At 43.6% G+C, this 15002-nt stretch overlaps 1 protein-coding gene across 1 annotated transcript in view; it reads right to left on the bottom strand.

Moving 5' to 3' along the window:
- Positions 1 to 8549, bottom strand: part of C6H14orf132 (chromosome 6 C14orf132 homolog) — a 71376-nt gene extending 62827 nt beyond the window's left edge. Inside the window, exon 1 of the mRNA XM_074956184.1 lies at positions 8198 to 8549. Coding sequence (XP_074812285.1) covers positions 8198 to 8512 — 315 coding nt within the window. The 5' untranslated portion in view covers positions 8513 to 8549. The remainder of the gene's footprint in view (positions 1 to 8197) is intronic.
- Between the last annotated feature and the right edge of the window lie 6453 nt (positions 8550 to 15002).

Here is a 15002-nt window from a genome sequence, read left to right as displayed (position 1 = left end):
TGATTGGTCTTGATCTCCTAAAGTGCTGAGCAAAGTTCTTTAGCATGTGCTTCACTTTAAGCAGATGAATGCCCCCACTGGTGTCAGTGGGACCATTCATAGATATTAAGGACAGCACACGTTGCTGGAAAGGAGTCAAGAGTTCTCAGCATCGCGCAGGATCAAGGCCATAATGATAGGACAAAGCAGCCTCTTCCAATGCGCAGTGTAAGAATTTCACAAAACAAACCAAATCTCTGCAGAATGAAGTTCAAAAACTTTTCTGGCACAATGATTCTGCTACCTGAGAAGCAACATGAGATTTGGAGATGCTGCCTTGGTCTCCACCGTTTCTGTAGCTAGAGATATTTCCTTTAAGATTCTGCCAATCGCATATGGCATCGAATCCTAGATAGGCCACACCAAAGACTATTCACACCGGAGCCTCTAGCAGCAGATAGCCTTTTGTAGAGTAATGGGCCCCAACAAATGTCCTGGATCTGAACACGACCGACTTCTGTGTTGAGGGGGCATGGGGTGGAATATGATCTGTATCTAAGTTTCACAAGTGGCCCATATCTCTATAATGGGTCATATCAAAACCCCTGATCTTAAAAGATGCCCTGAACTTTGAGAATTTGAAACCTGGATCTGGACCTGAATTTTGCAGCTTGGGCCCATCTCTGATCTTTTAGTTTCCCAAATAGGTTGTTTCAATTTATTATGGGTCAAGACATTCTAGATCTGTATTGATTAAAGGATGCAAAAAAAAAATTACTTTAACTTTTGGAAAACAGCAAAGCTGGTAGAGGAATTTATGGTGCCTTACTATATTGTAAGTTTTATGCCAGTTTGTATTGAAATAATTATATTTTCATATAAGGGGAGGTCTGCATCCACTTAGGTAGAATTATTAATGTTGGATACTAAGGATCAAAGAGGATTTGGCTTTTAAGTCTAAAAAGCTGACGTGTGATACTCATGCATCTTTAAATCTCCTTTTCTAATTTGTTTTCTTCCACATGATATACTGTTTTGAAGATCAGAACATTTTCCTGAACTTGTGCCAAACGAAGAACAAGTTCCCAAGTGTGATCAGTGCATTCCTGAATATCAGACACATCTACTCAAGGTACTAAGCAAGTCTGCAAGATCTAACTCTTTAAGCTGATATTGAATCCAGGTTTCAACACACGCATCTAGAATCAGTTGTCAAGATTCTTCCTTATGCTGAGACCACTGTATACTGCTCTAGTAGTGTAAAGGGGCCATAAAGGTTTTAAAAGGCCCCTGCAGAATAACCTCATTGTTGCAAGTTCTCCAAATAGCATACAATCTTTATAATAGCTCTACACTGGCATCACTCCTGGACCCTCTGGTAGAGGATGCGGTAGAGTTGATTGGGGAGCTATGATCTGGCTGTTCTGTGCTACCGTAACAGTCTATGGAGTATATTAACAAGATGGCACAATTTAGAGCCCTGGGGTTTCTCTAAGCTGCACTGGAGATAAAGAACACATTCCTGTGAAAAGGGCCTGATCCATACCTATTAAAGTCAATGGAATGACTCCTACACAGAATATGGGAACAATTAAAACAGAATCTGCTATATTATTTTAGATGTGTTTCTTTAACCTCCACAGTGCACTGCTGAGGTGCACTTTAATGTCTATGGAGGACAAGATATAAGATGTACCTAGCCCTAGCATAAATTCAAGGTTAGAAAACTCACTCTAGCAACGTGAAGAATTTGTACTTAATCTGAGCAAACTCACATTGCAGGCCTAAGAGTTAACTTTAACTTGACCTTGGATTCTCAGAAGTTGTACAAAAAAAATCTTTTGAACCAGGCAGAACACAAAGATAATTTAATTTTGTAAGTTACACTTGTACCGATGAACTCATTTAGAATCAGAGTAGCAGCCGTGTTAGTCTGTATTCACAAAAAGAAAAGGAGTACTTTATTTGAGCATAAGCTTTCGTGAGCTACAGCTCACTTCATCGGATGCTTATGCTCAAATAAATCTGTTAGTCTCTAAGGTGCCACAAGTACTCCTTTTCATTTAGAATCTTGACCACATTCTCTAGAGTCTTAAAAGGCTTAGTCTTTTCCTTACCAGGTACTCTTTTTTTGGTACAATGCAAAGGACATTGATGGGGTTCAGAAAATTGTAGTGGTTTACATAGCACATAGTGCAATAAAAATACAAAGAAAGGAAAGGAGGATTCCGCAATTTTCTCTTTCACTATTTAGCAAAAATTACTCCTATCTTTTCAAATCCTTTAAACATTGTGGGGATAGGGGAATATTACAAATGTAAATCCTAAAAAATAACTAACTGGACCTAGTTATACAATTGGCATGTACGATAGCAATGATATGTATCACACTTAAGACCATATAACCATTCTTTTTTTTCCAAATTTTTTTAAACATCATTTAAACTTGTTGTCTAATTACAGAGCTTTTAAAAACAAAAAACAAAACAAAACCAAAAAACACATCTTTGCCTGGTACCAGGTTGTGGTCACTGACAAAATAATTGATAGATTCCAAGGCCAGAAGGGACCATTGTAATCTAGTCGGATCTTCTATACAACACAGGCCAGAGAACTTCCCTAAAATAATTTCAAGAAAATACCTTTTAGAAAAAAATATCTAACCTTGATTTTGAAATTGTCAGTGATGGAGAATCCATCACAACTGTTGGGGTTAATTCCCTCACAATCAAAAATTGATACCTTTTTTGCAGTCCGAATTTGTCTAGCTTTAGCTTCCAGCCATTGGATTGTATTACATCTATTTTCTATAAACCCATGTTGATTTCCATTAACAACGTTATCCATCTTTAATTTTGTATTAATCAAGTCCCAGAACAGCCACTTCAATATCTTAGGTTGACAGGCCTACTCATGTCACCTCATTTACCCCAAATTGGCACAACAGTCACCTTCTTTCAGTCTTTTTTACTTTGCCCAGTGCTCCAAAACTTTTTGAAAAATCAACATTAAACTGTCCTGTGAGCTCCTCAGCCAGCTCTTTTTAAAATGTTTAGATGCAAGCTATCTGGACCTGCTGATTTAAAAATGTTTAACTTCAGTAGCTTCTGTTTAATATCCTCCAGAGATACTAGACTAGGAAAGAGTGTTATCAACACTATATGATGAGACTATATAATCTGTTTCCCCCCAAATACAGAACAGAAATATTTATTGAATACTTCTGCCTTTTCTGCATTATTATTGATAATTTTACCATTTCTATTTAGTAATGGACCAATACCACTGTCATGGTTGTTTTTGTTCCTAATATATTTTAAAAACTCCTTATCGTTCTTAACTCTGCTGGCCATAGAGTTCGTCTTGTGTTCTTTTGCTTCCCTTATCAATTTTCTACAGTTTCTAATTTATGATTTATATTCATTATTATCAATTTCCTCTTTCTTCTATTTGTTTTTTATTTGTATAGCTGCTTTCACTTCCCCTCTAAACTAGGTCAGTTTTTTAACCAGCACAGCCTTCTGATATGTAGTCAGAATTCAGGGCTCAGTCCTGCATGCCCTCAGCTCCCACTGGGCACTGAGGGTGTTCAGCACCTCACAGAATTGGGCCGTTATTTTGAAAGACTGAATCTCTATGTAAAATAAAGAGAAGCCAATTTTATTCCTAAGATTATTTACAGTACAAATGTGCTCCCAGGTGAACACACAGCACGCAAAGGTAAAACATACATACTACAATATAGCTCAACACTTGCATGCCAACATATCTCGTACACCGGAAGCAGAGAGGAGGCAGACTGAAAGCAACAAAGACATAAACATCTTTCATAGTTATTTTTTGTTATTTTCATTTACTAAGGGGCTCTCCATAAATTATATAACACCTTTTTGAGTGATTTTTTTCAAGACCTTCCTCTCACTCTTGTAACACTAAAACAAGCATGAAAATTAAGGATCCACCCTTAATGTGTTACATAATTAATGGACAACCCCTAATCCCCTGCTCTTCTGCACACTGAAAAAAAAGGTTCATAAAAGATTTGTTTAAACTTTTTTTTATTTAATTAAAGGTTGAGCTATAAGGGGCTTCTATATTTAAAAACACTTCAGTTTTACACTGTTAGTACATAGTTATTTTTATGGTCAACAGACTATATGTAGCAAACATTTCTGAGTTATGCAATATGTAGCCTAAAAACAAAGGGTTTTAGTGGTCCTCTGCTACTTTAAAGTTGCCTATCCCTGACGTATTGTGTGAATGCATTACTTAAAGATCAATATACAAAGCCTCTCTCACAGGAATATTAATGGCCTGATGAACTCACAAGAGCAAGGAAATTCAGTTAAGATTTAACCCTTGCCTTTGTGGCTAGCTATGCTCTTTGCTCATAAGCACTGCCTACCTTGTCATAAAAATCAGGTATAATATTTATGCATCTGGCATTTATGCCGTAAAATGGCAAACACAATCTTACTGGATCTCCTCCTGCCCCCATCTCATCTCCTGTCCTCACACATCCTCTCCTTTAACCACAAACTCCTCACGTGCCTTGTCAAGCAGGGCCAACTCAGTGCACCATCTCACCACAGACGCTATGGACACAGATGGCTCCAGCCACACCGAGCAGATTGAAAGCCAAGGGGTAGTTTGAAAGATGAAGAGTTGCATAATACAATAGGCGACATGATGACAACACTGAGCATTGGAACCCCTAGGATAATGCCGTTATGTCAAACAGACCATACATCTTGGCTTTGAATTACAAAAACAGCAGGAAAAGGAGGCCGGAAAAAGAAGGGCAACAAAAATAAGAGACGTGTGTCTGTCTGTATGAAATTCCACTTGGGAAAGGATTGTTTTGTTCAGAACGAAGACAGAGTAAGAGGTGCTGTGGTAAAGGTCTAGTGAAGGCTAGTTGGGCATCTCTAGTAAACATAGCAACCCTTAACATGGATTTACATAATATACACATAAGACCTCAAATCATCCCCTCCTATGCAACAGGTTTTTATGGAGGGAAATCTGCACAAGGATCTCCTCATGGAGTTCCCTCATTTCCCCCAATGGGAAGATCCCTTGGAATTCATTTGGCTCCTGGGAAAAGCGCAGAAGGTCCATAGGGGCACTCTGCCTCTACACTGGCTCTGGCCCCTGGCAGCATGGCTTTGGAGTTGCACTCCCAGGGACTCCTATGGCCATGGCAATTCCCGGGACCACGGGGTGGGAGGGCACCATGTGGAAAAGATAATACAGCTTCAGGTTGTTTAACCTTTTCCTCCTACAGTCCAATCATTTGTCCCTGCCTCGGTCCACTCAATCCTCCCCTAGTTTGCCCAGTCTCCACCCTATCCCCGAGTGGACCCTACACCAGCAACTCTCCTCAGAGGGTCCAGGCAGAGATGTAGGGAAATAGCATTCTGGAGGCAGCAGACCTTCCACCTCTCCTTACCACAAGAGAGGGAGATCTGTATATACACAGATCCATGGAGGGATGATCTCATTCTTTCTCTAGCACTCACTGCAGCAGGATATTAACACCACAAATAACTGACTTTAAATACACTCAGACATTCGTATAAAGAATAGATTCTGAAACTTCACCAGCTAGGACCTTAAAGAGACTATTCATCTTCATATTTCACGGAAAAAGTTGGAGGGTCAGGAAGAAACACACCCACACACTCCTATTGCATAATTTAGTACATATTAAAATTATTAATAGGGGACTTTTGTGGAGAAAATAAGGGCCCAGCTCTTCAGCTTTTTGAATATACTGAAGATGGGGAAAACAGGATTTTTAGAATGAGAACAGTAAACAGCAAGTATAGTGCTAAGAAAGGAATGCAGATGGTCTTAAGGCACAGCTTTTGGCCTCAGGAGACGTTGGTTCTATTTCAGATTATGCCACAGACATTCTCTGTGGCTTTCAGTCAATCACTTAATTTTCCTCTGCCTTGGTTCCCCATCTGTAAAATAGGGATGATAATATTTCTCTTCCTCACAGTGGTGCCATGCAGATAAAGGCATCAGTGATTTTGAGGTACCCATGGACTATGGTAATGGTGACCATAGAAAACTCTGTAACTAAAGAAGTATATTCCCGCTTAAACAGGGACACTTGGCATGTATGACAGTTTCCTTTGAATAATCCAGAATGGGACTCTGTTGAAGGAACGAGAGCAGATTAGATAAGCCATTGATTTTTTTCCCCAGTATGGCATTGCTTATAGAATATTCTTATTATGGACATTCCCACTAAATACAAGAGACTACTTCACTTTTGGGCAATGGGGTCAGTCCTCCTTCAGAAAGACATAGCTCGATACCCACACCAAGAAGAAGTAGGCTGCGGAGAGGGAGAGGACTGCATACAAGAGAACACTACCATCCCATTAATGAAATACAGCACACTTGGGACCAAATTTTGCTCTTTATTACACTCATAAAATGCAATTGTAGGCAGTGTCCAGGCCATTACACTGATGTAAAGTGAGACCAGAATTTGGCCCTTAGTATATTTCTAAAGAGAGATGGGCTGAATCCTTTGGCAAAGTTCCAAATTTTGCAGATCATACCCACCTCTCTGTAAAAACCAAACCAAACAAACAAAAAACAAACCAACTAAAAATGACCTTAAAGTATCCTAAAAGTACAGTCTATTGAAGATGCCCTATTGGCATAAAACCCTGTGTTTTCATAGCATATCTTAGATACAGCTTCTCTCTTCAAAACAAAACAATACAAAAAAAAACATGATAGCACCACCCAGGTCACAGACATTTCTTGGCCTTGAGGATATCTGGAACCATTGAGTTGCTCTCCCCATAGTGAATGTTTATTTCCTTGTATATTTATAGGACTACCCCACAGAACTTATTTGGTAGCTTGTCATATGTTTGCGCATACACAGGACATATACAGAAACAGTTTTCAGAACCAAAAATAATATATATAAACACACAGACATGCACAAACACACACTTAAAGAGAGAAAAACAAATTGTGCACTGTACTCCCATTAATATTTCAGGGGATAAAATAATCTCTGGCCCTGGTGGGAAAAATACTGTTCTCGCTCGAATTTGAAAACAAAATAAATATAATAGAATGCAGGGCTGCATAAGGAGATAACCATTGATTTTATACAACCATATTTCAGCCTTGGAGGCACCCAGCAGACATTAGCACTGGAAAAATTTCATGCTTGCTCCTCCCTTCATACAACATAATCCAATTTAACATGAAATCACCTGGCATAAACTTGAAGCGTAACATAATATAAACGAATGGTCTGGCAGCCAGCTGAGTACCAATAGGCAACTAAAAAATAAGATTTTGCTTCTAATGTTGCTGCTGTTGTGCCCCTGTAAGAATATAAACCTAGCAGCAGAGAGGCAACTGTGAAACTACTTATGGAGAACAGCAGCTCCATTTTCAGAAGTGCAGCTCTGTTCAGTGTAAACAGCTGTTGTGCTGTATGCTGATTTGTGCATAGGAGCTCTTATTAATATGGTGCCTACTGATTTCCTGGAAGGTCTTTGAGAAAATAAAGCGACTGTTCTGGGTATTATTAATGATTGTTATGAAAGTGATGATGATTAACAGTTTATGTGATCAAGTCAATACAATTTTTTATTTATGTGAAAGGGTGCTGGCTGGCATTGAAATCTTGCTGGTTTTCTTTCCCCGGGGAGCACCAGGAGAATCCCTTCTCCCCTTTGCCAAATAATGACAATGTACAATTTAAATGATCATTAAGTGCCCTTTAAAATAAAACAACCCAGCAGGATTGACTGTATACAAAACACTCCCTCTACGGCCAGCTGTTTGGGTCAGTGCTCGTCTTTCGCTCTGTTCTAAACAGAGCTTCAGAGTCACTAGGAAAAGGACCCTCCCTGCTGGGCAGGGAGTGGGGGAAGATCAGTTATCACAATGCGTCCGCTCTGATCCACATGCCCCGCTCCCTCTCGCAGCCCCTGCCGGGCGCGGGCCATCCCCGAGCCTCAGGCGGAGGCAGGGGGGAGAAAGCAGCCTCTTCCTGTGTCAGTCCCCCCGCGGACCTGCCAAGCTCCCCGGACAGGAGGCTACGGCCGGGCAGCCCCTGGGGGAGGTGGAGTTTCTGGGGAGGAAGGGGACTCAGATCCAGTGGGGAAGGGAGGGGTGGGGGTTAACCAGGCACTGAAATCTGGTGCCTCTGGCGGGACTGGCCACTTACCTGTGCAGCCATGAAGGAAAGGTCCATGGTGCTGCTGCGGGTGGTGGCGGTGCTGCTGCTGGAGAGGCTGCCGCTGCTGCCCGGGGTCGGCAGGTCCCTGTGGCGCTGCGGAGGAGGAGGAGGAGGAGGAGGAGGAGGGAGCTGGTCCTCCCCCAGCAGCAGCCGCGGGCGCGTTAGCAGTTCCAGCTCAGTGCGATCGCGGCGCCCCGGCAGCAGCCCGGCTCCCCGCAGCCTCCTCTCATGGTCTGCGCGGGCAGCGGCTCGGGCAGCGGCAGCTCCCAGCACAGCAGCCGCCGAGCCAGCCCGTGCTGTCATGTGATTCCCCCTCCCTGCTCCCCGCCTACTGCTCGGGCGAAGCCCCTCAGCCCTGCCCGGGCTCTCCCTCGCCTGCCCAGGGGACGAGCCCGGGCTGCTGCCGGCCGCAGCGGGGGCCGTGCACGCGTGGCTGAGCCTGTCACAGCGGTTAGCTGCGGGCGGCGCCTGCTCTCCGGGCCTTCCCCACTCCACTCCACTGCCGCCCTTGGGCGGACATTGCGCCTTCCCTGGCCCCGCTGGGCCACCAGCGCATTGCCACTGGCTTCCCCCACGTACTCCTACCAGGGCAGCGGGAAGCAGGTTCACTGTGTCAGGCATAGGCAGTCCTTCAAACCTGGGGCATGGGGATGTACTCCCCGCTAAGGGGATTCCCCCTACCACCTCCAAAAAAGAGTCCACGCCCAGAAGACTACTAGTGCATGCAAAGCCTAACACCCTTAGGCCTGAAGGGAAGGGCAAGCCCCCTGGCTTCAGGGAGACCAAGACCTCAACTTTGCTTGAAGTGGCATTCCTCTCTTTCCCTATCCAGGAACAATAAACCTCTGAAAGCTACACTGATTAAAAACTACCCATCACTCCCCTGTGTTGTACTGTAGAGTAACCATAACTATGAGGGTGCAAGCTTAGAATATCATAGAATATCAGGGTTGGAAGGGACCTCAGGAGGTCATCTAGTCCAACCCCCTGCTCAAAGCAGGACCAATCCCCAACTAAATCATCCCAGCCAGGGCTTTGTCAAGCCTGAACTTGAAAACCTCAAAGGAAGGAGATTCCACCACCTCCCTAGGTAACGCATTCCAGTGCTTCACCACCCTCCTAGTGAAAAAGTTTTTCTTAATATCCAACCTAAACCTCCCTCCCTGCAACTTGAGCCCGTTACTCCTTGCTCTGTCATCTGGTACCACTGAGAACAGTCTAGATCCATCCTCTTTGGAACCCCCTTTCAGGTAGTTAAAAGCAGCTATCAAATCCCCCCTCATTCTTCTCTTCCGCAGACTAAATAATCCCAGTTCCTTCAGCTTCTCCTCATAAATCATGTGCTCCAGCCCCCTAATCATTTTTGTTGCCCTCCACTGGACTCTTTCCAATTTTTCCACATCCTTCTTGTAGTGTGGGGCCCAAAACTGGACACATTACTCTAGATGAAGCCTCACCAACGCTGAGTAGAGAGGAACAATCACGTCCCTCGATCTGCTGTCAGTGCCCCTACTTATACAGCCCAAAATGTTGTTAGCCTTCTTGGCAACAAGGGCACACTGTTGACTCATATCCAGCTGCTCGCCACTGTAACCCCTAGGTCCTTTTCTGCAGAACTGCTACCTAGCCACTTGGTCCCTAGTCTGTAGCAGTGCATGGGATTCTTCTGTCCTAAGTGCAGGACTCTGCACTTGTCCTTGTTGAACCTCATCAGATTTCTTTTGGCCCAATCCTCTGATTTGTCTAGGTCCCTCTGTATCCTATCTCTACCCTCCAGCGTATCTACCACTCCTCCCAGTTTAGTGTCATCTGCAAACTTGCTGAGGGTGCAATCCACGCCATCCTCCAGATCATCAATGAAGATATTGAACAAAACCAGCCCCAGGACCGACCCTTGGGGCACTCCGCTTGATACCGGCTGCCAACTAGACATAGAGCCATGGATCGCTACCCCTTGAGCCCAACGATCTAGCCAGCTTTCTGTCCACCTTATAGTCCATTCATCCAGCCCATACTTCTTTAGCTTGCTGGCAAGAATACTGTGGGAGACCGTATCAAAAGCTTTGCTAAAGTCAAGTCAAGCTTCCTTCTCCTCTAAAAGTGTTTCAGATGCTAATACAATTAGTTATGATATTAAAGGCAGGTTTGGTAGACCATAGGTTGCCTGTCATTTCCCATCATAAGACGCTGTTTTCAGTTGCTTATAACTTTGACACACTTATTTGGACTAAAAACGTCCATGCTGGGTTCTGCCTTGGGCTGAAATATTAGTGGAAAATTTCAGCCCAAATGGTCCAGCTGTTTCTAAGAAGGAGGCTAGGAAAAAAAATATGTTGTGCCCATATTAAAAAATTGAGACCTTGCCTCTGAAATGCTCTAATACCCTGCTTGCTTTGGAGCAGGGACTTGAAATTGGGCAGGTGGATACTTTAGTGTCAGGGATGATTTTCGTCTCCATGAAAATCCACCCAAATTCGGCTGAGATATAAGCCTTTGAAAAAAAAAAAAAAGATCACAATTTGCACATGCTTGGTAGAGACGTCCTGGAGCTTAACAACTAAAATCTCAGAAGATTCCACCCTCACTGCTCATGCTGTATGGGACTGGACTGCACCATAGAGTGATTAAGCATATTTCAGCCCAGGAATACAGGCTCTCAGAAGAACTATCCCTGTTAGTGTCTGCACCCAGGTAGATTGGGCTGGGCACTAGGACTAAGCCATTCACACATTCCTGGCTGTGGTATAAGACATTCCAGTACTTATGGGAATGGCATGAACCCCCACCATACATGCAAGGTCATGCTGGTGTGTATGAAGTAACGCTGAAACAGGGTGCCATTTTTAAGAACATGCTATCCCACCCCCACTGGCGTGACCTCATTAAAAAAATCACAGACTCCTGTCGATACCAGACAAAATCACCTTTGGGGAGACTGGCAATTGTGGAAGAGAGGCCGGAACTGGTTGGGCGGAGAGACTGGAACTTGGAGCTGGGTGGGAGGGGAGGCAAGGGCTAATTAGACAAGGAAACTGGGACTGGGAACCGGCAACGGAATTGGGGGTGACTGGGTGCCAGCCAATTGAAAGTGGACACAGATCGGGATGAGGAGCTGGGAGGAGGAAGGAGACTGGGACTGGCTGGAGAAGGAGTTGAGGACAAGGAAAGACAGAACTAACAAGGAGCTAGGATGCAGGGAGAGAAGTGGGACCGGCTATTGAAGAAACTGGGGTAATTAAGCAGGGAGGGGAAAGAGAGGAGAAGGAGGAGTGTGAAGGGAGAATGAGTGGGAACTAGTGGGGTTGGGAGAGACATTTCAGATGGAAGCCAGGAGTGGGGAACTGGGACTGGCTGGGCACGAAGACTGAGATTGGGGTGTGTGGTGGGGGAGTGATTTGGAAGCAAGGGCAGGGGAGGACTGGAGCTTAGACAGTGAGCCCAGATGGGTAAGGTCTGGCTGGGTAAGAAAACAGGGACGAGAAACCCGAGGAGTAGAGTTTGTAACTGGGTAGGCAAAGGGAATGGAACTGGGACAAGAAGCCAGGAGTGGGGAAGAGAAGGGACAGGGACAGGATGGAGGGAATGGGATAGGAGGTGTCAAACGTTGGGGAAACAGGCAGGAGATTGCTAAAGCCCACTCCCCTCCAGAACCTTGGATGAAATTCAAGATTCCTGAATCGCATCAATCCTCTGCTGTCAGCAGACATCTGAGAATCCCACCTGAAAAGTGGGAGCCTCATCCCCTCTTCTAGTGCAGGTGTACATAGAGGATGACAATCTACAATTGCTATCAGTTCCTCTATCAGTTCAAGCGGCAACAGTCTGCACGGTGGATTTAAAGATTCAAACTATGGTACCCATGTAGGTGTCAATATGATGTCATCTGAGGGAATTTGTTTTTTCAGTTTGCTTTTTTAAAAACCTAGGTACTTACCCACACACACAGCTATTACAAGAACATTAAGGTTACAAAGTCATGCACTCAAAAGTTAGTAAATGCCAAAAATTAAACCTGCCTGTGCTACCTTAATTCAACCGCCTTGTGTGTACGCAGTATGATGATGTTGAGCGTGGGGGTGAGTGCTGGGTTCTGTAGAACTCCTAGTAAGACAAGGGCCGGACCAATTAACAGAATGAGGAATAGGTGTTTCCAGTTTGCCTGCATTTCATTCACAGAGCCTTATATTACCTTGTACCAATCCATCCCAGTTCACAGAGGTACTTGAATGCTGTAAACGTCTATGTAAACCCTCTCAAGTCTATTCAAAATGCTGCTGCAGTCATCTTCCTGGCTCCTCACTCTGGCCACAGAACCCCTCCCTTTGCATCACTGCATTGGTTCCTCTGCTCCACCACATCACATCTTTAAGCCCCTCCACGACTTAGCCCCACCTTACCTAACCACTCTAATTCATCATGACATTTAATGGTGCCCTCACTCCCCCAGCATTACCAGCCTTTACCACTCAATAGGCAGCTTCATCCTCAAACATCTTCACACCTTTTCTCATGCTGTCCCTTACACATGGGAAAAATCGCCCACAAAAGATATGTACAGCTGCTATTTTATCCACTTTCAGATCCCTCCTGGAGTCTCACCTCTGTTGAGATCCTTTCAAAAGCTTGCCCCTTGGCCATCGTTAGGTGGGTAGAAAGCAGACATGCCAAACCCGTGGAAAAAAATGCAGAAATTGGGCTTGGTTTTGGCTTAATTGGCTTGTGAGTTGCTTGTTGGCTAGTTTTTGGCTTGTAGCTTGCTGCTTCTTTTTTCTTTTTCTTTTTTTTTAATCAGCTCCCAGCAAGCAGGGGCAAGCAGGGGCAAGGAGGGACAAGGGGTAGGGGAAGAGAGTCATGGGTGCACAGCGGGCCCACCATGATCCCAGATTGTACTCCAGGGGGATCTAGTCACGTAGAGTGTTGGGGTTCTTAGAGATTCGCTTGTTTTGGCCTTGTTTTGAAATGGGATTAGCTTGATTTATTGTGAAAGTCAAGGTGCTTATTTACCACGTGAAAGTTGGCAACTGTGGTAGAAAGCTGCAACTACTGCTCACTATGCTAGACTTATTTGTATTACTGTTACCTCATCCTACCCCTGCCACACATCTGTTTGTTTCATCCATGTTGCAACATCTTCAAGATTTTAAGCTCTTTGGGGCTGGAGTTGGGTTTTTACTGCTTGCCCCTGCTTGCTGTTAGTTACAGAGACTAACACAATGGGGCCCTGATCATGGCTTCTAGATGCTACTATGATACAAATAAGAATGTAAGAGCATAGTAGTGGCAGCTTTTCTCTGATCCTATGCACTGGGGTTTTAACTGTGTTTTCCCCACTCCCAATCAGTAGACACATCTTATACTATTTTTTTCAAGATAATTATGTACAGTTTTGCAGAGGGTGACTATGGAAAGAAGATGATGTATTAAAAAAAATCAATTCTCAGTTACTTGAATGACTTTGTTTGTGTCCCTGCCAAACATTCTCCTACGTGTCAAGAGTCCCATTAACTGAAGGGGAAAAAAAAAAAAAAAAAAAACCCAACAGAATCTAAATGAGGCTCTCTCATTTTAAGATTTTAAATTATATTCTCTGAATAATGGAATTGCCTCACTTTGGGAAGTCCTCCAGAGTCTTAAAAGGTTTAAAAGGTTATTGACACATGCATCACAAGCCATAAGGTAATTTCAAAGCAAAGCAGTTGCAATAATTAATTGTCTAGAGATGAACTTGGCATGCATTTATAGCCATCCCTGTGAGTGTAATAGGGTCATTTGGCTGCCTTCACAATAAAAGCTATAGCAGTATCACTTTAGTAGGAAAATAAAGTAGCAAAGGCCCTGATTCTTACCTTTATGCACGTTCAGCAATCTCATTGAAATCAATGAGTTACTCACAGTGCATAAGGTTAGGCATGTGCTTAAGTCTCTTCAGAATTGGGGCCTAAAGGAGGATATTATTTGATCTGTGTATTAAGAGCTTTGCAGGGGCATGGCTCTGGCACTGACACTCAGCCCATGTCTGCATTAATCCTCTGAAAGATGGGCAGAAATATGCAGGAAGGAAGGAATATAGCTTAACCTGTAGTTTTCTCTCCAGTTTTGATTTTGGAATGGTGCAGTGAATTTCCTGCAGGTTTACTGGACAATCAAATGATGCTTAGGTGATTAACGGGCAGTCGTTCAATCTGCTCATTAAGGTCTGAGGGGTTGTTGGTTTTTTTGTTGTCCCCCACCCCAGGGCTGTAGGACTAGCATATTAGAGCCAAGTTCATGATTTGGCTCTAGCATCAAACTGTTGATATTCTCTTATTCATTGTAATCTTGATTCACACGAAATGTGTCCAACTCCAGAATTCCGCTCCAGACCTATGTAACTAAGGTCAGGGAGAATACAGCTGGTTGAAAATTTTCAAGTTTCAAAATTTTCACTTCCATGGTGCATATGCCTTGTGGAGTGACTTCTGATTTAGACCCTTGTAGGTGAGAGCCGAGTTTGGATTTAGCAGAAAAACTATTTCATATAAACAATTTTTAACATTGCTGTGCTTAGCACAGAAGACAGCAACTCAGCCCCAGTCTGTTCCTACTCTGAACCCCAAATGCTTAGCTTCGTTTCTTCTTCTTCACTTCCATAGTTTGGGTTATGCAGAACTTTGCTTACATTTGATTTCTTACATGCTCTTCTACTATCTGAGAAGGAGGAGGGTCTCATTACATCTGGTGCCATTGGAATGTGGTGCCAGTATTATTCTTCACAGCTGTTATCCATTCATTGGATATACAGCAGGTAAATGAT

The sequence above is a fragment of the Natator depressus genome, chromosome 6 (assembly GCF_965152275.1).
Source record: "Natator depressus isolate rNatDep1 chromosome 6, rNatDep2.hap1, whole genome shotgun sequence".
NCBI classification, from domain to species: Eukaryota; Metazoa; Chordata; order Testudines; family Cheloniidae; genus Natator; species Natator depressus.
The sequence above is the reverse complement of the archived record's forward strand: the minus strand, read 5'-3'. Positions and strand labels throughout refer to the sequence as shown.